Here is a 23,386-nt window from a genome sequence, read left to right on the forward strand (position 1 = left end):
TGGACACTACTAGTGGCCATCGTGGCGGTGGGAGCTCACCGACTCCCACGCCTGGGCCTGGCCATTGCCACAAGTGCCTCTGGCAAATCGGAAGCTAGGCTTGGCCACACGGAGCCAAGCGCCAGGGCTTCCTTCCCACCGGCTCCGCAGCGGTCACTCGGCCTCTCGCGCGCATGCGCGGACTCCGGCAGCGTCCTCCCCGGCTCCTTCCCTCCCTCATCCGGGTCCTGGGCGAGCGGGCGCCGTGCGCGTGTCCCGCGGCCAAGCTGCTAATAAAGTTGCACTGAGGGGAAGCGCAGCGACGGCGCCGGGGGAGTGTGTCCAGCCGGCGGGTGAGTGAGTGTGGGGCCCCGGGGCGGGCGAGCCGGGCCGGGGGCTGCAGCTTCCTCCGGGACGCGGCTCGCCCTCAGGCCCCAGTGGCTGGAGTCGGGCCGAGTCGGGGGCGTTGGGCCGCGGGCGGAACGGAAACCGCCCGGGCCTGCGGGGCGGGAGGTAGGCCGAGTCCCGGCCTGCAGAGGTTCGAGCGGCCGAGGATGGGGCGTCCCGTCCGGCTGCGGAGGCCTTACTGCGGCCGGGGGCGTCCCGAGGCTGGCCTTGGTCCCTGCGCTGCCGTTGCCGCCCGGACTGTGGAGGGAGGCGCTCCGGACGCCCTCGGGGCGGGGGTGGGGGGGGGTGGGGGTGGGGGAGATTCCCGGCCCCGCTTGGGTCGAGAGGAGCGGTTTGTTGTACCTCATCTAAGCACCACCCTCAGTCACACCCCAGGTAGGATCGCCGTGCTGGGTCGAGCCGTCTGATCTGCTACCCTGCAAAGCTGTCCAGTGGCTTGATGAATCCGTGCCGCCGTCGCTTTGTGTTTCAGAGATAAGGATCCACGCTTATCGGTGGGAATTACACTCTGGGCACTTGTGCCTTGCTACTGCACTCAGCTGGTAGTTAGACCTGGTTTCTGCCACTTGCCGTGCTAGTTTTCACCATTGCAAAGATTTCTTGTTCTTTCTTGTAAACTTATGCATTGGTGCAAGGAGAATGCCAAGCCGTCCCTGTTTGCCTTCATCATATTGGGTCTCTGCCCGGTCTTTCACTTTAGTATCAGTACTCAAATTCATATTCCGGTCTCTCCCCTTCCCCCTCCCTTTTCCCTCTCTTCCCCTTTCAGCTGCTGTTATTACGTGGAGTTTGGAGCCTAAGCTTTGAAAACTCCCATGTGGCGCCTGTCTTAAGTTGGAGCATGCTCAGTAGCCAAAAACGGATTTCGGTTGCAAAAAGAACTGGGGCGAGGATAGCCCGGGTATTTGGACGTGTGCCCGATTCCTAACAAATGTTCCAATTCTGGTTTTGATGGCATTGAAGAATGGAGCTGTAGGCCATCCTGGAGGTGAGGAATGCCTGAACACCCTGGGCCAGATCACTATCTTGATTGCAGAGACATTGTTTCCTGACCAGCTGGAGGTCTAGAAGGGGGTGAAAAACATTCCTGGCTGCTTGTGCGTTTAAATGGGTGTGGTGCTAAGTATATCTTGTTTACCTTATCTTTCTGTGGAAAAAGTTTTGAAGTCTGGCTGGGTTTGTCACATCATGCGTGTTGCCTAGCACTACCAAAAGTGTTCTTATCTAGCAACAAAGGCTGGGTAGGTGGAGGTTGTGGCTTGGCTTCACAGAAGTTGAGAGGAAAGGGTGCTTGAGTTGCTGTTTTAAAAATTCAATTTAAGTTCTTAAAAACCAGAGTACTTGCATTTCCTTAGAGTACCCGAATTGCCCAGAGTGAGTTTTGAATTTTAATTTGAAACCTAAAAGGCTCAAAAACCTTAGTCCTATTAAATTTAGTGACATTGCAAGTAGGGGAAAGTTTCTGCTAGATGTCACTCTGGTAGTGGCTGTTGTAAGGAAAACAATACCTAGACACAATGTGACAGTTTCACACGTATTGATCAGAATACTCTTAGGAAATTTGTGTGTTCCAAATTTAGTAAGTAAGGGATTATTTACAAATTTGTACAAATTCTTTTTTTTTTTACACTCCTTTGGTAGCTGTTTTTTCCCTGTGCAGTGAACCCTGGGATTGCAAGAATAGGGAACAACTCATAAGAGACAATTTAACAAAATTTAACCTTCACAAAGGTGGTACATAATACCTTTTAGGTTTTTAAAATTTAATTTTTGATTGCGTGGTTACATTCCCCTTTCTTTCCCTCTATATTGCGGATCCCTCAGTCAGCATGCCTTTTTCACATAGCTGTTTTTATTGCATAAATGTTACTGTGTATCTTGGTTAGAAAAATTCACTCATCATTTATCCTTCCATTTCTTTTGGATCTGAAATAGCTAAAATAGACAGTAAAAGTTAGGTGAACCTCCTCAGTTCGCTTTCCTCTTAGATTTTAAATGCATCCATATGATACAGTCTGGTAAAAAGGAGGAAAGCCAGCAGTGAACTGGGGAAAAGAGAAGAATAAAATATTTTTGTAGATTCTGTGCAGATTTGGTGGTATTATCTACTTGTCTGGTTCACCTAGGTAGGCGCCACAGAAATGGGTAGATTGATATGTGTTGCATTTCTTTTCCCCCTGGCAAAGTCAGCTATTAATTTCAGTGGGACACAGTGGCAGAATGTTGTTACTAATGAGGTTTGAATCACATTGTTGTTTACTGTTGGTTATGTAACATGTTGCTGGAAGTATTATTAAAAGTTCCCTTCTACAGCAAGGTAGAGGCAAGTAAATTCTGCTTACTCTTTCTTCACTGCGTTTTAATTCTTGGCTGAACCTGAAGGCACATTACACTATAACCATAATTATACCTGGGCAGCCTGTTTCCTGTTTTCATCATGAACCCAAACATTATGATTTGCAGTGATGATCTTTTTTGTCCTTTGCCTTAAACAGAGGCAATATGTTTTCTCTGTCTACTGAAAACAGATTTGTGACTTGGTCAAATCAAAGATACTGGCTTCCTAGTGTTTTGAAGACTAGGCAGTAAAATACCAGTTTTTCATCTTAGTAATTTCAGTTGAAATACAAATACTATCTAAAAAAAATCTGTTTCACACATATTGTTTGATAGTATTTTATGTAAATTTTAATGTTACCAGTAGTTTCTAGAGTTTTTGAATTAAGAAAGCCCTTTTTGTTTATGACTTATCAGTGTTTATTATTACCAGATGTATATGTTGGTTTAGGCACTGAGCCACACATTTGGGTGAATTTCAGAGCCTGCTTTGAGTATACTTTAAGATATAGCCACCTTTATTCCTTTGGTTTATCATTCTGCACTGTTTTCTTCTGGAGCAACCGTGTTCCCTCTCTCGTGTGTGTGTGTTTCATACTAACCACAAAGAAGAAACCAAAATAGTTTATTTCTTCAGATGTTGCCACTGCCTTATCTCGTGTGTGTGTGTGTGTGTGTGTGTGTGTGTGTTTCATACTAACCACAAAGAAGAAGCCAAAATAGTTTATTTCTTCAGATGTTGCCACTGCCTTATATCCAGTGGATTAGCTGGTCTACTCATAAGGTCTTTTACTCATAAGGTCAAAGACGGTGAAGAAAATTTCCTTTTATAAAGGAAGTCGCAGCCTGATAGATGATTTTTATCTCTACCAGTCCGAATATTCTGGAGAAGAGAGTTACCTGGAAGGATAGGACTCATGAAGGCTGCACAGAGGTAGAGTGCTTTCCCACCAAAAGAGATGATGCACGACCCCAGGAAGCCTGTCCATGTTCTCATACCTTGTTTTTATTCTTCCAAAGCTAATAGAATAATAGAACTGGAATTTTTAGTGCTAGATTATCCAGTTTATTGCCATTGTCTAGAACTGTGAATCTGAGAGGTATGTTTACTAGTTGGAAGTTTAAGATGTACAGTTCTTTTTGAAGAATTGTTAAGATTTAGATTGTTAGGACATCTCCCATTTTCATATGTCACCTTCATATTCTAAAATTTTACTGTTTTACAAGTTTGAGAAGATGGTATAATTACATAGTAGGTTTTTCAGAAATAGTCATCTAGTTCCTAACTTTTTAGTTTTGGTGGTTTTTTTGTTTGTTTTGTTTTTGTTTTTTTCTTTTGTTTTGCTTTGGGCAGCTAGGTGAGAAAATTTTGGCCCTATCATAGTAGAGAGGTGGTTTCAGTGACTTTTCTTTCTGCTTTTATTGTAGTATTCCCTAACTTAGTTGTGATAGTATTTTAGAAGAAAGAATTCTTTTTTTTTTTAATGTTTTATTTATTTATTCATGAGAGTCAGAGAGAGAGAGAGAGAGAGAGAGAGGCGCAGAGGAGAGGGAGAAGCAGGCTCCCCGCCGAGCAGGGAGCCCGATGCGGGACTCGATCCCAGGACCCTGGGATCATGACCTGACCCGAAGGCAGACGCTCAACCATCTGAGCCACCCAGGCGCCCCAGAAAGAATTCTTTATTAGACAGTTCTATATGGGCAGTACTATAATTGTAATTGACTTTTAGAAGCTAGTGTTAAAGTACATTTTGTAAACAGATTTTGCTCTTGAATTCTGTGGTATGCCAGTCTCTGTCTATAATGTATATACAGTTTACAGACTAGTATGCTCTATGAAAATTTGACAATGGTTTGATGTGTTATGAGATTCTAACTAGACTTTTCCTTTTGATTTCTGTGTATCTTTTGTTATTGCTGAAAATAACAGTAAGAAAAAAACTGGTGTCACCATCCCACCTTTCTCTGAGCGTAGCACCTGGGGTTCTGAGAAGTGTCTTACACTTTTCAAATTTAACTATGATCTCAGAATATGACTGGTGCTTTCAAGGCAAGTTTTGTTTTGTTCAGTTCTGTTTTCATGATGTGTTAGGATATGTCTTGCATCCTATCTGGTAGGCTGTATAACTTGAGATCTAGTTATTCTGGTTTGTATGTTCCCAGGAATGGGGGTACTACAGAAATATTTCAAAGCTAGTCTTATTTTTCCCCTTATTTACATCTCTGTGCCCACTTAAGCGAGTGCCTGCTTAACTCACTGACTATTTCCACTTTTTTGAGGTGGAAGTGTATAAATGAGTGACAACAGGAGGCAAAAAGGTACCCAGAGCCATATTTGCTCCCTTTTCTTCTATGTGACTTGAATTCTGGGGTGCACATGAGGTATCTTGAGAACATCTTCCTAAAGCATCGTGTACACGGGTTAGTGCTTTGTGCTCCTGAGACCACTTTATAGTGTAATGATTTGGTATCTGCCCTTGACGATTTTATAATTTAAAGGAAAGCACTATAATGATTGACCAGCTCTGTGTCTATTCCTGTGCCTACAAGCCTGTACAAGTATACTCCAACACATCTGGTAGTAATATAGGAAATCTTGCAGGCTCTGTGGGGGTGAGTATACATCTAGATCAGGCTCTGCTTAATTAGAGGACTTAGAGGAGCAGGTGAAGTTTAAAGAGTGATTAAAAACTGGGAAACAAAAGTCTGGATGTGGGAGATAAAAAAAGAGAGACTTGTGTGGGCACAAAGAGAGACTATGTAAGATTATTCTGTGAGAAGTGTCAGGGAACATGAGTTCAGCTCCTGAATGGCTTTGAAATCCACTATGAGAACTTTTGATATCTTTGGAAATTGAGAGCCATGATTGGGAGAAGTGGAGATTGAAGTGTTTCTCTACTGAAAGTTGTTTTGGTGCCCATGTAATTGTAGCCCCTTTTCCTTATAGATGTTCCCATAAAGAATGGTATTTCTGAATCTAGGCAGGCTTGTAGGCAAACTTGCTCCTGGTTTCTCTTCTCTGCCTGCTGCCATGGATATGGCTTACATGTTTTAATAATTGTATGTCTGGATCCGGGATTGGTTTGACAGTAGTGGTGCTGATACTTGGTGACTACTATTGATATTAGAACCATAGGGAAGGATTTTTTTTTTAAGATTCTATTTATTTATTAGAGAGAGAGAGAGCACATGAGAGGGGGGAAGGTCAGAGCGAGAAGCAGACTCCCTGCTGAGCAGGGAGCCCGATGCGGGACTCCATCCGAGGACTCCAGGATCATGACCTGAGCCGAAGGCAGTTGCTTAACCAACTGAGCCACCCAGGCGCCCCGGGAAGGATGTTTTTTAAAGCTTTACCCCCACCAGCCACAAAAATGTTACCCTTGAAGATATATATATATTGTCTATATACATATATATATGCAAGTGACTTTCTTCCATTGCAGGTGATCCTAAGGGCTTTGGTTCTCCAACCTGCTGCAGATCTGGGACTCTTTGTTAAAATGGTGGGAGGTAGGGCCCTAATCTCAAATCTAATGAATCTGAATTTTGTGAGATGGTTATGAGAAATTTCTTTTTTTAGAATCTCTATCCATAATTCTTTTCTACAGGTTTGGCTGAGATTATGGTGGGTTGTGACCCATATGGGCATTTATTTGTGTGGGTTGATATGCTCAGCAGGTTCTGTTTTGGCTAACAGTGTTGGGTGAGATTTTTGGATTGGTTGCTTGCCTTTTATTTTGGATTGAAGCAGTTAGGTGTTGGAGCAGAAAGTGAGGGAGCTGTTTCAGTGAATTGAAAAGTCAAGTCTGGGCATGAGCCGTGTGTGTGTGTGTGTGTGTGTGTGTGTGTGTGTGTGTCTGGGGGTGAGTGTGTCTGGGGGTGAGTGTGGAAGGTGGTTTGTGTGTGTCTTTATGGGAGTTGGTTAAGAGGTCCTACTCAAGTAGCTTGAGGTAAGAACAGGATCTTTGGGTTTTTGATGTTAATATGATTTCATTTGAAATGGAAGCCTGGTAAAGCTTAATAACATTTCATTCATACATTTAATGTATGTAAAATGTAACACCTGATCTTCCTTTAGCTTTGCTATCAGCCTTCTCCCAAATCAGTTGATGGCAAATCCTGTTCTTCCAGTAGTCAGGTGCTGACACCTTGGAATCATTGTTGACTCTTCTGTTCTCACATTCCCCGTATCTCTTCCATCAGGAAACTTACTATTCCCTGAAATGTATGTGAAGTTGTCTACTTCTCACCACCCAACTGCCATCACTCTGGTCTAAGCCATTATCATCTCTCACCTAGCTGACTGCAGCTCTGAATTGGTCTCCCACTTTTAAAACCCTTGCTGTTGATTCTCAGCACATCAGCCAGAGTAATTCTTTAATAGTGTTAGTCAGAAACTGTCATGTCTCCATCAGAGAGCTCTCAGATGGGTCATCATTTGACTTACAGCCAGTGCCCTTATATGCAGGTCTCTTACCTGTTTAACCCCATTTCTTATTTTCCCCTCCTTGTTCAAGGCTATACTGGTCTTGCAGTTCCCAGAGTGTCCCAGACATGCTCCCACCTTGGGACCTTTACATTGCCTGTTGCCTTTGCCTGCCATGATTTTCCACAGATATCTGCCTGGCTTGCTCCTATTTCCTTCAAGTTTTGACTCCGTTGGTGCTTACTCAAGTGAGGACCAGCATAGCCACCCTATTTAAAATCACACCTCTCCCACAGCACTTCCCGTTTACCTTCCTCTGCTTTATTTTTCTCCATAGCACTTTTCACCTAACAAACTATACTAATCACTTATTTGTCTTTTTTTCTATCTCCCTCCACTAGAATGTAATGCCACATGAGGATAAAGGTTTTGGTCCCCTTTATTTATGTGTGTATTCCCAGGTCCTAGAATGCTACTTCAAAAAATATACTTTTGAATGAATTACTTGAATAAATTTAACAAGTTCTCTGAATATGCTTAGTATTGTTTCTTAAAGATTACATTCTAGTGGGAGAGAAAAAATCAAGTAAGTCAAATAATTACACATTGGTTCATAGAGTGAAGGAAATGAACACAGTATTGGATTAGGGATTGGGGAAAATCTACTTTATATAGGATTATGGGTGATCAGGGAAGGTCTCTGGGATGACAGCTGAAGCTGAAGTTTGAATGATGAGAGAGCTTGGAAATTGGTGGTTGAGGCTTGAGGAAAGTGGCTCAGGCAGAGGATGGCATTTGTAAAATCTCTGAGGTACAAAAGACATTCCAGTATAGGAAGATAAATGCTTTTGAAAGATGAATTGGGAGCAGAAGGTGTTTGCCCCTAGTTTCTCATTGATTTTTCTTAAATTTCAGCCTCCAAATTTGTATAATCCTAATAAAGTAGAGAGAATTCTTTTGAAATACGAATGTCTCTTGAAATGTAAATCCCCTCTTTAGTAAGAATTTTAATATGGCTGAAGTGCAGCTGGACTTTGGTTTGAAATTTGTTTTTTCCCCTGACTATACAAGAAATACATTTGTTTTAAGAAGTACTGAATTGTATGAGGCAGAAAGTGAGAAGTACCCCAACCCTTCAGCTAAGATCCTTTCAAAAGCTTTTTAGTACATTCTCTTTCATTAATTAAAACAAATATTTCTTGAGCATATGTATCACAGGGCTTATAGCAATAAGTGAAAATAGATATGGTTCCTCTCATTTATGGTCTTGCAGAATTTGCACTCTTTCGGGGCTGGACAGTTAAATGTAAAAAATTTAGGTATGTTAAGTGCTACAAAGTAGAGGTATGTGATGCATGCATTAAGAATATATAATAGGGGGCGCCTGGGTGGCTCAGTCGGTTAAGCGGCTGCCTTCAGCTCAGGTCATGATCCTGGGGTCCTGGGATCGAGCCCCGCATCGGGCTCCCTGCTCGGTGGAGAGCCTGCTTCTCCCTCTCCCTCTGCCTGCCACTCTGCCTACTTGTGCTCTCTCTCTCTCTCTCTCTCTCTCTGTCAAATAAAGAAATAAAATCTTTAAAAAAAAAAAGAGTATATAATAAAGGGATTTTATCTACACGGCAGCGTCTAGGAAGGCTTCCCTGGAGAAGGGATGCTTGAGCTGAAATAGAATTTGTGTGTGTGTGTGTCTGTGTTTTGTAATGTGTTAGATCCTTTTGTAATGTATAATGTTTCTTAATTTTACATTGTTTTCATTTATAGCTAGATAGCACTGCTTTTCTTTGTATTTGTTAAGTACTCTGCATTATTGTCTAATGGATAGTTTGCAGTTTCTCGAAAGAGTTTCAGGGAACTTAACACACAAGGATCTCTTGGTCTTATTGTTATCCTGGTTTTCTTTCTAGCTCTGAGGTCATTTCTCTAAGAAATGACAAAATATTTTAATTGAGAGGGATATATAGTCAGGTCTTCATAAACCAGAGGTAGACTATAAAAGGCCAAGGTGATAGCAGACAGTAGGTTCATAGTTATATTCTTAAGTACCTCCAGGTTCTGACGTAAGAAGTAGCACGCATTCCTGCCTGCTCAATTACTGGCCTTCTGTGCTTGCTGTATATGTATTTTGCTCTTTTTAATTTAATTATTATTATTTTTTATTTTGAGAGAGAGCACACATGAGCTAGTGGGGGGCAGGGCGCAGAGGGAGAGAGAATCTGAAGCAGGCTCCAGGATGGAGCCCAACACAGGGTTCATTCGATCTCATGACCCTGAGATCATGACCTGAGCGGAAATCAAGAGTCGGATGCTTAACCGACTGAGCCACCCAGGCACCCCTTTTTTTTTCACTCTATTTTAATGCCCCATCTTTGTTGGTTATCATAAGGAAAGAAAATTAAGTGATGTGCTAAACTAGCATAAGAAGTTCTTTGTAGCACCTTCTCTTTTTTCCGTTATTCTTTTAAGATCTTTGAGATTACAGATAGTGTTTTTTTCAGGCCAAGTTCCTGGCTTATTAGACCCAATAAATTGTGAATAAATGAAACATCTATTGTCATAGATTCACCTCACTTCTAGTCATATGATCCTCCAAATCTACATATTCTGTCTTGAGCTTTAATTTCACATCTCCTTGGAGGCGTATCAGTGCTTTTACTCCCTTAAAGCCAGCCCTTCACCAATGCTTCTTGCCTCGTCTTGGCTATAACTAGAATTGCCTTTTTTTAGGTAAGTGATGTCTTTTTAGCTTTTAAACCTTTCCCTCTCTTGCTTGCCCTTGTTTCTCTTGTGGGTGGTCACCAAGTCCTATTGATTGTTTATTTGTAATGCCCATCACATCTCATCATTTTCTGTCTCTACTGCCATTGCGGTAATGGTCTTTGTACCCCTGTACTGGTGTGTCTTTCCATCATAGTTGGATTTCTACTGTGTTTTCCCTCTACCTTCTCTGCCCCCCTCCCCCCGAATTAAGTCTCTTCCTTGGTTATTTCTGACTTTTCAGAATTCCTCTTAGAACATACCTTTCTGCTTAAAACTGCACTGCACATAGGGTTTCTTCTAGCAGCCTGACTCTAGCCTCATATTCATTCTTCCCTGTTTGGCATCCCTTCTGTGGTGGTGCCTTTCCCTTTTGTTTCACAGACTGGCTAAGTGTCTTCTTGCCTCATTTGGCTTAATGACACTTTTCCTTATTCTTGTCCTTTATAACCAACTGTATTGTGAATTATAGATTGTCATATTCCTATTTTGATCTTGTGATAATTGTTCCCAAAATTTGTGCCAAAATGATGAGCGGTTTTCCACACCTCATCCTTAAGGCTTTTCTTCACCTTAGTGCAGTGCCTATGGTTGGGGGGAAGGACTGTGAGCTAGGCAGAGCTCTGTTTTTTTGTATACTGGCTAAGCCTTCCACTTTGTCTGTCACTAGTCATTTGCAACTCAGTTATTTTTTTCTTCAGCAATCTTATTAACAAGTATGTAATCTTTTCACCTTCTCCCCCTCACCCCCTATTTTCCAGTTATATTGGGATAATTCCTCTTCCTTTCTCTTATATTTATGATCTCCCTAAATCTCAGTTTCAGAGTGTTTGCTCACTAGACTTAATTATATTCACTCAAACTGCAATATTGGTGAGAATTAACTGGCTCACTTTACACAGGTTGTCCTGTGTATTCCCCAATGGGATTTTAGGTTTTGGGGGCTTCTCTGGTTTTAAAGCTAGAAATAGAAATTCCCTGAAAGGTGTCTTGGGCATGTTCAGGTTAGTTTCTATTTTTTGTTTTATTAACTTGGGTAGCCCACTCTGCATTACTGTAACAAGATGTGGCTTTTAAGGAAAAGGCTCATTTTGACACTTAGAATTGTAAAAGGTTGGTTTAGTATGGCCCTAGTAAGAGCAAAAAAAGAGAAAACATACTTTGTTTTCTGTCCCTGATTATGCTATTGAAATAAGGCTTTTTATACTTAAGTACTAAAATGTGAAAAATGTTAAATAAATGTTACATGTTCTAAATAGCTTTTTAGGGATGTTTATTGCAAAAGAAAATAATTCTCTGTTAAGTTCCTTGAAGTGTCCTTGTTTTCTTAGGAATTAAATGTATCACCTTCAAAAAATAACAAATATGTATTATTCCCAGTGGTGTATTTTAGGATAGCTTCAGGATTATCCCAATATAACTGGAAAACAGGGGGTGAGGGGGAGAAGGTGAAAAGATTACATGCTTGTTAATAAGATTGCTGAAGAAAAAAATAACTGGGCTGCAAATGGCAGTGTGTGAGATGGCCCAGGATGAGGCTGGCAGAGGCACAAATAGAATCTGCTTGGAAGCCAGGTTTTCATGTAGGGCACTGTCTCACATATCTGGATTGTCAAATGCATTTTCCTTTCTACTTAGAGGAGAGCACAGAGGGAAGCAGTGAAGAATGTGGGAGAAGCTATGCGGAATGAAGAAAGAGGAGGCAGAAAAGAAGAGTCAAATAAGAACAAAAGAGAAAGGAGGGCAACAGATAACTGGTGGGAAGTGATGGGGAGCATGAGAAGGGGCTTTGGGGAGGACAAAAGAAAAAGCTGCATTATTTCCTTATTTCTTCTAAGTTGTAGTTACAGTTTTTTCACCTTAGAACATCTCTGAAAGTGGAATCTGTCTTACATTCAGTGGTATTTGAGTGTTGGTTTTGGCCAGGTGATAGTTGTGATGTAGTTGTCATTGCGTGGGCATACACTCTTGTCTTTGTGTTTATGTTGCTGTCATTTCTCCCATTTACAACCTTTGGGAAGATGAAACAAACACGAGTATCAGAACTTTCAGGATGGGTATCTGGCTTGAATGACAGTCCTGGAGTAATATTGGAACACTCTTCAGACCTACAGTCTTGAGGGCAGAAGGATGATAATGTGAAGAAAAATTTTAAGCGATAAGCACTGATAGTTAATTTGCTGCTTGTTCTTTCTTCAAGTTTAACACAGTAATGGTACCATTTATGTAGATGGCTTTGTATATTTGTTGAAATAAAGTAGCTCAGCTATATTTTTTAAAACCCTTGGCCTGATAGCAAGATGTTCATGATTATTACAACAGTAGTAACTACAGTACAGAGTACGCACCATGCCAGGCATTAAGTGTTTATCTCATTTAATTCTCAGAACTGATATTTATTATATAAAATAGAAAAAATAAAGTTAGGTGTAAATGTTAGATACAAAATGTGATTAGACTTCAAGTCTGGTGTTTTTATGTGTTACAATGCATATATTATTATCCCTGTATAGATTAGCCTTATTGTATATTTCCAGCCAGTTTAATTCTACCGCCTATGTTCTCGCAAACTGAATTTAGTATTTTCTCACCCTGGTAGATAAAAACTCAGATTTTGTGTCTTTACCCACAATCGCTTTTATGCCTATGATAAAGCTGCTTCACCCATCTTGTCTCTCCCCCTCCTCCCTTGCCCAAAGGGCCATCCCCTGAATTTCTTTTAGCACTTTGTACACCCTTAGGGCATCTGTCATTCTCCATTGTGTATTGTAGGTATGGGTATATTTTAATTATCAATTTGCCGGAGATGAACTTTAGCACTGGTTATGTATGTGCCTCAGTAGACTCTGAAAGCATTGAAGAAAGGGAGCACAGAGGAGGACCTTATTTATTTATTTATTTATTTATTTATTTTTTAAAGATTTTATTTATTTGAGAGAGCGAGAATGAGAGAGAGAGAGAGAGCACATGAGAGGGGGGAGGGTCAGAGGGAGAAGCAGACTCCCCGCTGAGCAGGGAGCCCAATGCGGGACTCGATCCTGGGACTCCAGGATCATGACCTGAGCCGAAGGCAGTTGCTTAACCAACTGAGCCACCCAGGCGCCAGGACCATATTTAACTGCCCAGCAATATGTAACCTCTAAAGACTGAAGTTACTAAATACAGCCTTTTGGGACCTTTCTCTATACTAGGTTAAGTTTAGAGATACTATGGAAAGAATCATATGAATGGTATGTACACAGCTGACTGAACTGAGAATGGGTGTTCATTTTATATAGTGAAAGGCAAAACGGCTCTGAAAAATTGAACCAACTTTTTGGTAAGAGATTGAAAATGAAACCTTTTGGTCACTAGAAAACCTGTTTTCAAAGGTATTGCATGTTCTCTTGGAGTTCACATAACATATGCTAATATGTGCAAACTAGAAAAAGTATAGTATCTTACTGGTTTTTTTGTATACATAATTAGAAATTCTTTCATAACCAAGGACTTAAGTGAAGACAGTGAAATGAATCTGTTGCTGTATCCCAAGCACTCGGATACTTTCATTTCAGTGTGGATCAAGGTGTCATTTTGAACCTGATATATTCTACAGGAAAGTTTACAGGAGAAAATTGATCTATCATATGGGCTCAATAAACAGTTTTAATCCCAATATAACAATTTTATTTAGAAATCTAAATGTTAAATATTAAGGAAGTGGATGCGTGAAATAGAGTTGGGCTCTTAAAAAGTGTGTGTATGGTGTATACATACATGCACACACACGCATACTGTGTTCTAGTGATTAGTGTGGCAGAAATGTCCTAATGAAAATTTAAAAAGCTTTGGGGTAAGGCTGCCATAATAAACATAAGTTTTTTTACAATAGTAGTAAACAGTTCATATCTGTTGACTTATTTAGCTCAGTTGAGAGAAGAAAGGTTTAAAGTAGATGAAGATGTTAATGAGATATGTTAATGGTACAGAAAATCAATTTGAAAATGAACATATTGAACAGGATTATCCTTGGTCTCTGAAACCGTATAATCTTGTGATAACATAATGATTTGAATATTTTGGAGAAGTTAGAGATACGGGGAACAATAGAAAAGATCTTTAAGAGAAGAATAGCCCTTGGTGGGAGGCTTTCTTTGTAGGAGGCATTGTGTAGTGTTTAGGAGTGTAGGTGGAGCTGGACTGCTAGGGTTCAGTTCCTGGCTCCATTTCTTATCTATAGAAATAAGCAAGTCACATTTAATTTCCCTCTGCCTGTTCTCTCATCTGTGAAATGAGAATAATGTAATTTACCTGATATGGCTGTTTTGAGATTTTAATCATTTTTGGTCTCTCAGGGTAAGGTCCTTAACGGTGCTTGACATAGTGTTCAATAAATGTTAGTAGTTTATTACTATTACCATTATTATCATTGTCATCATCAAAGGAACTGATTCTGTAGAAAGGAAGCTGTTGGATTCCTTGAAATAGCTACATTCTTTTAAGAAAGTCAGGTGTCTAAAAGTCTATAAGTAACTTTTCAAGATCATTTTTGTGCTTTTGTCTGTATAGTCGGGAACATGCAGACCATGTTCTGTGCTTTGTATAGAGAATTTCCAGCACAGCAGTGGAGAGGTTCATAAGGATAACTAAGTCATCAAGAGAAGCTCATGCCACATGTAGGTTTTCCCGAACTAATGATAATTGGTTCTAAAAAAGCCCATTTAAAATGAAACCATTTAGGGGCATCTGGGTGGCTCAGTTGATTAAGCAGCTGCTTTCGGCTTAGGTCATGATCTCAGGGTCCTGGGATCGAGTCCCTCGTCGGGCTCCCTGCTCAGTGGGGAGCCTGCTTCTCCCTCTCCCTCTGCCTCTCCTCCCGCTGGTTCTCTCTCTCTCTCTCTCTCTCTCTCTCTCTCTCTCTCGTATGCTCACTCTCCCTCTCTCTCTCAAATAAATAAAATCTTAAAAAAAGAAACCATTTAAAATTTGATCAATATTTTAAACTAAATTGTGAATAGAAGGTCTGGTTGGGACTTTATCTTCAAAAATTAAAATTTTAGAAAAACATTAGGTTATAATTGTAAACATGTATTCTTACAGTGAACAAAGAATGAATCAAGTTTGATGGATAGGCGTATTTTTAATTTTTTTTTTTTTTTTTTTTTTTTTTTTTTTTAAGAGAGAGTGCATGAGCCAGAGGTGGGGGGCGGGGGGGGGGGGGGGGGGGGGGACAGAGGGAGAGAGAGAATCCTAAGCAGGCAGGCTTCACACACAGTGTGGTTGCTGACGCGGGGGTCGGTCTCACGACCCGAAGATCATGACCTGAGCCAAAATTAAGAGTCAGATGCTCAACCAGCTGAACACTCAAGCGCCCCTAATAGGTGTAATTTTTTTCACAGTAATTTAATAGCGTGATAGGCATCCTTTATGTTTGTCATTTGTGCTACTAAGATAAAGGGCATTTTAATTTTTTTTACAAAAATATCCATAAAAAATAAACATTGATTTTACTAAGGACCAGTGTTAATCCTTTGATAGTGAAGCTCTTCTCTTTTCACAGAGAGGCTTGCTTAATGTAATTGTAAAAGTGGTGAATTCCCCAAGCTCATTTTTCCTCATCAGAGCAAACTCACTGCAGGAGTACCGTCCATCTTGGCCATATTTCATCAGTCCCGTGCCTGTGGGTCTCTCGGAGGCAAAGGGAACCGCAAGTCTGAGCCTTAGGCTGCTTGCTGTGCCATGAGTGATAAAGTCCTTTGTCTCTGGCTCACGAGTCTTGTGGCCTTTGTCAGAATCCATGAAACAGCAAATTAACTTGCTTGCTTGTGCGGCTGGTAGGGTAAAATTAAATCCCAGACCCTACATTTTTGGGCACTTTTAACAAACTTTGTGAAATCATACCATATTTTGCAAACTTTGCACTTTCACTGGTGGTTTTTAAGTCATTATGGTGAAGGAGATGGTAGTGAATGGGAACCAGTTTTTAAGTCACCAGTTCACCAACACGTTTTTTAAAGACTTTTTTATAAATCTTATGTGTATAGCTCAGTGAACTTTTACTTACTTGTACATCTGTGTCATCATCACCCAAATCAAGTTATAGAATATTTCTTTCTCCCCGCAAGGCTCTCTCTTGTCCCCACTTAGTAACCTTCTTGTCTCTGATGACATAGGTTAGTTTTGCCTGTTTTTGAGAAGGAATGATACGTAATCTTTTATATCTGATTTCTTCATTATTATATCTCTGTGATATGTCTGTGTGATTCATCCATGTTTTTCATACGTTTAGTTCTTTGACATTGCTGCGAAGTATTCTGTTCTTTGAATTTATTACTATGATTTTTTGTCCCCCTCCACTGTTAATGGATATTTGGGTTATTTCCAGTTTGGGCCTAGTAAAAATAAAGTTACTCTGAACACGTACTTGTCTTTCGATGACAGTAGCACTTGTTTTTGTCGGATATATACCTAGGGATGGAATTGCTGGGTCATAGGGATTTGTGTGTAAATATAGAGTGATATTTCAGTTTTCTTTAAAAATTTTTTTTCTGATAACTAATAATGTTGAGGCTGTTTGACCATCTAATAGCCACTGTGATATTTTCTTATGTGAAATACCTGATCAGTTCTTTTGCTTATTCATCAGTAAATTTTTATGATGAATTTTGTTACTTTTTTTTTTTAACTTTGTGCGACTTAGATAATGAGTACTTGGATTGCTTGCTCATACCATTTATGCAGTTTGCAAAGTTATAAAATTTTTGGAAAGAATACCCTGAGAAGTGTCTGAAATTTTTAATCATTTAATACTTAAAGAGTTGAGTACATGGTTTGTCCCTACTCCTTTCCCAGTGCTAGTTTTAAGAAAACACTAATATTGAGTCTTAGGTTTTTGGAATCTGACACCCATTCTTTTTTCTGAAACCAGTCTCTTGAAGTTGAGCTAATGACATCCTCATTCACCAGTCATTGGCCTTTTCTTTGTTCTCATTCTTTTTAAACTCTGCCTTTTCTATGATACTCTGCAATACCAGTGTATCTGATTGTAAGCCTCTCCTTTTAATAATTCAGTGGTAACTTTTTCTCTTCCCTACCAGTGTTCCCTAATATGCAGGTGTTTTCATGCCACCCTTTTCTTTCTGTTGAAAACCCACTTTTTATTACTGTTTCAGCTCTTTGTGCAAATCTTAAGTTTCTTTCTCATCTATTCCTTGCTAAACCTGTATCTCCAGTCATGACCTTTTTCCAGTAGAGTTTGCCATCGTCTCTACTGACTAAACTACTTTCTGAGTGTCCTTATTTCTGCAAATGGAGTTATCATTATCTTAGTCACCTGGGTTAAAATTTGAAGTTATCTTTAATTTCAAGGTACAGTTGATAGAAAAATCAATGACCATTCATTAAATGCTCCTTTAATATGTGGTATGATGAATGGAATGGTGCCAGGTGCTGAAGGCTTCCTCCTGGAAAGATTTTGTATTCCGTTTGGAAAGTTAAGATATGTTCTTATCACTGTTTTATTAATTTTTATGATATTCAGTGACCATAGCCTCTTTAGAATCAGGTGGTGAAGGAATTCTTCACCAGAGGGAGTGGCCTTGAGCTTATCATTAAGAATGACTTCAGATTTCTCTTGGATGGGCAAAAGTACAGGAATTTGGGCTGGATCAGAAAGTGTGTATAGTGGTATAGTGGTATATGTTATGTTAGGTTGGTACTAGATCCAGCCTTTTTTTTTTTTTTTTTTTTAAAGAAAGGGAGTGGGAGAGAAAGCGAGAATGTTAAGCAGGCTCCATGCCCAGTGTGGAGCCCGATGCAGGGCTTGATTCCACAACCCTGAGATCAGGACCTGAGCCAAAATCAAGAGCTGGGTGCTTAACCCACCCAGGTGCTCCAGATCCAGCCATTTTTTTGAGTCTTGATTCTTTTTCCTTTGAATACTAAATCTCATAATTCATGTTTGAATAGCACTTTTTAGTTTATAAAGCATCTGTCGTGTGTGTGTTGACACATATGTGCACGTATATTTTATTATTTTTTAAAAGATTTTATTTATTTTAGAGTGAGAAAGAGAATGTGCATGTGAGCAGGTGGGATGGGGCAGAGGGAGAGGGAGAGAGAATCTTAAGTAGGCTCCGTGCTCAGTGTGGAGCCCGACCTGGGTCTCTATCTCATGACCCTGAGATCATGACCTGAGCTTTGAAACCAAGAGTTGGTTGTTTAACTGACTTAGCCACCCAGGCACCCCTAACATATTTTATTACTTCAATTTTTTAGTCACTTAAGAACCGTCACCCCTTTTTTACAGAAGAATTAGTAGACTTAGAGTGATACCTGGTTTTGGTTTTATATCTTGTAAAGGACAGAATCTGATCATTTTCTGTTTTATCACACTACTTTTTAAAAATTAAAAATTTTGAATATTTTGAGTTATGAAATATTCTAACATAAGAAGAGAGAATATAACATCTGATGACTTGCCAATTTTTTAAAATCTGGTTTTAAAATACTGAAGCTTTTTCCATTCTTCATCCTTCTTTCCTTTTAGCAGTTGAAACCAGTACTCATTGTCCTGAGGTTGGTATGTATCATTTTTATCCATGCTTTTATTCTCTTACCATATCTGTGCATATCCATAAATACAATATTTTGTTTTAACTTTTATACTAGGTTGCTCTGGTAAAGGAATGTATATTTTTCCAAGTTGCTTTTCTTTAGTTCACTCATTCACTACTTCCTTGCTCACTCACTTAATAAATAGGCACTGTTCTCAGTCCAGGGGAATTTGATGATGGATAAGGAAGATGAAGCTACCTGCCTACTAACATGTCAGTGAGGAAGACCTATAATAAGTAAATAAAATTGATAGTTGATCAGGTTAGGATAAACACCATGAAAGAAAAGTGAGCAGGATCAGGGAGGAGAGAATGATGCGGGAGTGTGATGTATGCTGTTTTAGATAAAGTGGCCAGGGAAGTACTTTTTCAAGAAGTGACATTTGAGCAGCTGAATTAATTGAAAGAGTAGCATGTTAAATAAGATCAGGGAGAATGCAGGGGAGGAAACATCAAGTGCAAAGGCCTTAAGGTAGAAATGACCTTGGAGCACTTGAGAAATGGAAAGGAGTGGTTAAGTGCAAAGTTAGGTAGGAGAATGGTAAGAAATGACTTTGATGGAAAGCCAAAGGCCAGCTCATGTAGGCCCTATAAAGTGATGTTAAGGAACTTAGATGTGAGTGTAATGGGAAACCACTGAACAATTTTTGAGCAGAGGAATGACATAGTTTGACATGCTTGCAAGATTGCTTTTATACTAGAATTCTGTGTAGTAGAAAAAAGAATGTGGAAGCACTTTCTATATTGGAATGGGAAGATCTTGAGCATATATGGTACATATGTTTTTCTGTACCTTTTTCTTTTTAGAATACCACTATGTAAAAAAAGGTTTTATGTATATATTTGTATTTGTTTGTATTTGTGTTAAATTTGTCCGTAGGGACATGAAAGACAAATACAGAGGGATTACCTGTGAGAAGGGGAATTGGTTGATGATGGGGAGAAAAATGGGAAGGAAACTGAGCACTCTATGCTTTTTTGTATATCCAGAAATTTTTTTAAAATCATACAGAAGTGTGAACACATCTTAAGTATCCCACCAGCTGGATTTTCACAAACTGAGCTCTCCCATATAATTACCCAGAGGAGAAGCAGGACTTTACCAGGATGGCAGAAACTCAGTTTTCCTTCTAGTTAATACCCTTCCTTTCAAAGGGAAACCACCATCCTGACCTCTAAGATAGCATACATTAGTCTTACCTCCTCATTGTACTGGCACTCATAACTCCGTTCTATTCACAATTTGTTTTAGGTTATTTACTATTTTTATTTTAGTATTATGCAAGTAATGCATTAATAGATTCCCTTTGTGAAAAGGTTAAAATAATACAGAAATATATAAAACAAATCACAGGACCCCTTTCTCTCGCCTTTCCCCCATTCCATGCCTCTCCCCCATTCCATGCCTCTCCCCAAAGGTAACTGCATGATGAATTTAGTATGTAGCCTTCTAGTCCTTGTTCTTTGTGTATACACAGAAATAACTCCCCCCGCCTTTTTTTTTTGGTTAATGTATAATATGGTTAGTACTTGATGATGATGATGACGATGAGGATAGTGAGATTAATAGTTAACATTAAGCACTGTCTAGTGGTTAACTACCATCTAGTGTCTGGTCTTCGAGCTTCTCTCCTCTTGTCCCTTTCCTCAGCTTAATCTCTCCATTGTTCATATATTCTCTCTCCCACACACATGCACTACCCCGTCTGGTCTCCATTATGTTCCAGTGCTCAGTTAGCCAGACCTATCTATTCTCTATTTTAGGAAATGCTCTATTCATGTCTGCCCACATATTTTGTTGTTGTTGTTTGTGTCCCTGTGCCTTTGAAATTTCTCTTGTCTTAGACAAGCCAGTGATATTTTGGTTTACTTTGTTACCTTTACTCTCTGGTCCAGATGGCTTTTATCCTATGTCCTTGATGTAGCTACAGCTGAGCTCAGCTCTTTTAGCACATAACACTCCACAGTCTGTGACCTGTTACTGACAAATACACTTTCAGTCTTTACTTATTTTCTTTAGTTTAATGTAGCCAGTTTTGCCTACCTGACAAAAATTATCCCATGTAGCGTTGGAAATCCATCCACACAGAAGGAGTATTACTTTACTTCTGTGCACCTTTGCACCCTTGGTTCTAGGTTCTAACCATGGTTCATAGCAGTCTGGATAGCCAGAGCTGGTTGATCAGCATCCAGAACAGTGCTTGGCATTTACTAGGTCTCAGTAAGTGTATGTTGAATGAATGAATCAGTTGGCTCTTAACATGAAGCATCATTTGGTGTGACTTTTTTTTTTTTAAAGCACCATCATGGCAGTTCACAATGTATGGCACATAGCAAGCAATTAATTCTTATTTGTTGAATTTAACTCAGTTTTATTTTAATTTATGTTTATCTGGATTTTAACTGAACACAAGTATTCTTTTCTGGGAAGATGGATCCCAATCCAGAATGGTCTTGATGCCAGAGTTTGGTAGAAATTTGTCAAAGGCAGAGCTGCAGCATTATTTGCAATTTTAGGCCCAAGAAAAGAAGCCTCTTGGCTTCTAATTTGTTACTGACATCCTTTTTCCAAACATTACTCCTGCTGTTTCACTAGCCGCTCATTGTCTGTAGTTGGCTGTGTAGTGACCACAGGGAATTGTACCCGTTCTTATCAGTGCAGTGCCTCTGCACATCACTTCCTCTTGTCATCATCTCCAAGAGCTTTGTAAGGGTGCAGTGGGGTGGTCTGCCTAGAGCAGGTTCTTTAACTTAACATGCCTAAAATACCACAGAAGGCAATAGCAATTATAAAATTAAACTATCCTTTTCTGGGTTAAACTTTGAATTTATTCTCTTTAAATCTATTCAGCATTTTTAGTTTTACAAATAGATACTTCCCATTTTTCTGGCAGTTATGTGTGTTATGATTTATCTGAGGATTTGTTATCTCTTATGAAAAACCTAATATAAAATTTGATAAAATTTGCATCTACTAATGTGACTTAAATAGGACTATAGCTTTTGTCCAAACCTTGTAAGTTTGCGAAACACTTTACGGAGAATAATGACCTTAGGAAAGAGTTAGATTTCTCTGAAGACTGTGTTGACATTAGAGGACATACTGTGTTCAAAATTGACAGGGCATGTGACATGGGTTTCAGTGAAGAGGGTTTCAGTGAAGGGTTTCAGAATCAAACCTTAGAAGGGCATTTGGGGGCTTATTGGCCTAAGGAAAGGAAATGAAAGTCTAGAGGCTTGTTAGGAAAGTACAGAGGAGAGGAGGTAGAGCAATCTGTTTTTGCTTTTGGTGGTTATTTGGCATTGCCAGTGAGTTACTTGTTCATGTTAGGAAGAAAGGAAGTAAGTGGTCACAGGACTTTAGGGAAAATTTCTCTTTCTAGACTTAGGTTTTTGTTTTACTTTGTAATGCTTTTCTGCTCTTATTTAAAAATAACATACTTTCCAATTATATTTAGATGTATGTTAATTGCATTCATTTAAGTTAGGGGTCTTACCCTTTTCCCTCTTTCTCTTTCAGGACTTGAACCAATGAAAGAATCTTATGGCACTTATGAAGATAAATGTCACTCCTCCCTTTTTAATTGGAACTTCTGCTTAGAACCTGTATGTGACTTTTCATCTGTGAGCTGTTCTTTGAGTAGCCACTGACTTTGAGTTGCAGGAAGGTCTCTGAAGATTTATATCAAATGACGTCAATGGCCAGCTTGTTTTCCTTTACTAGTCCAGCAGTAAAGCGATTGTTGGGCTGGAAGCAAGGTGATGAAGAGGAGAAATGGGCAGAAAAGGCAGTCGATGCTTTGGTGAAAAAGCTAAAAAAGAAGAAGGGTGCCATGGAAGAACTGGAGAAAGCCTTGAGCAGTCCAGGACAGCCAAGCAAATGTGTCACTATTCCCAGATCTTTAGATGGACGCCTGCAGGTTTCCCACAGAAAAGGCTTACCCCATGTTATATATTGTCGCGTTTGGCGCTGGCCTGATTTGCAGAGTCATCATGAGCTAAAGCCATTGGATATTTGTGAATTTCCTTTTGGATCTAAGCAGAAAGAAGTTTGTATCAACCCATACCACTATAAGAGAGTGGAGAGTCCAGGTAGGTTTTACCTTGAGAAGAATTACAAAACCTTGTCTCTTCCTGATTTACATTTCAGTGGATTTAGTAATTAAAAGGCTGTATTAGCCTTGTGTTTTCTTCTTAAAGATTTTAATCTTGGAAAAAATAGTGGATTTTGAATTTAGCTTTTTATATAGCTCCCAAGTATCTAATTCTAATTCATGTTCACTGTAAGCAGTCAGTCCTATGTATATGAATCAGTCAGTGTCAGTCGTATGCATGCTCTGCCTTTCCCATGGATGACATGTCTCTGTTTTATCTAAAACCCAAGTTTCAGGGGCGCCTGCGTGGCTCAGTCGTTAAGCGCCTGCCTTCGGCTCGGGTCATGAACCCAGGGCCCTGGGATCGAGCCCCACGTTGGGCTCCCTGCTCAGCGGGAGGCCTGCTTCTCCCTCTCCCACTCCCCCTCACTGTGTCTCTCTCTGTCAAATAAGTAAATAAAATCTTTAAAAAAAAAAAAAATAAAACCTAAGCTCCATATGTGTGCTACATCCCACTCCTTTTTGTGTACTCAAGAACTTTGTTCCTACAGTTACCACCCCTCTCCCCAGGATTACATTTTCCCTCTCTCTTAGACCATTTCTGTCAGCACATAAGCATATCCTGCTACTGCCCATCCTAAAACAGAAGTTAAAAAAGAATTCTGGTCCCGACTTCATTCACATCCCCTCATCCCCAGTCGGCTGTACTGTGTCTTTGAGTCCTTTTATAGGAGTCTCCATTTTTTTGTCTCTATGTTACCTTCCTCCTGTTCTTTCTGTACACCCCTCCTCTT

At 39.9% G+C, this 23,386-nt stretch overlaps 1 protein-coding gene across 4 annotated transcripts in view; it reads left to right on the forward strand.

Moving 5' to 3' along the window:
• Positions 1–203: 203 nt before the first annotated feature.
• Positions 204–23,386, forward strand: part of SMAD5 (SMAD family member 5) — a 57,928-nt gene continuing 34,745 nt past the window's right edge. Inside the window, exons 1-3 of one of the 4 annotated variants that reach the window (XM_025860854.2) lie at positions 204–332; positions 1,157–1,375; positions 22,019–22,590. In XM_025860854.2, coding sequence (XP_025716639.1) covers positions 22,188–22,590 — 403 coding nt within the window. In that variant the 5' untranslated portion in view covers positions 204–332; positions 1,157–1,375; positions 22,019–22,187. Of the gene's footprint in view, positions 333–765; positions 882–1,156; positions 1,376–2,060; positions 2,119–22,018; positions 22,591–23,386 lie in introns of those variants that run through there. The other 3 variants (XM_025860853.2, XM_025860856.2, XM_073878519.1) reach the window with 3 other exon arrangements.

Source organism: Callorhinus ursinus, unplaced genomic scaffold (assembly GCF_003265705.2).
Source record: "Callorhinus ursinus isolate GAN/ISIS: 27379988/994484 unplaced genomic scaffold, GSC_fseal_2.0 scaffold30, whole genome shotgun sequence".
Lineage (NCBI taxonomy): Eukaryota > Metazoa > Chordata > Mammalia > Carnivora > Otariidae > Callorhinus > Callorhinus ursinus.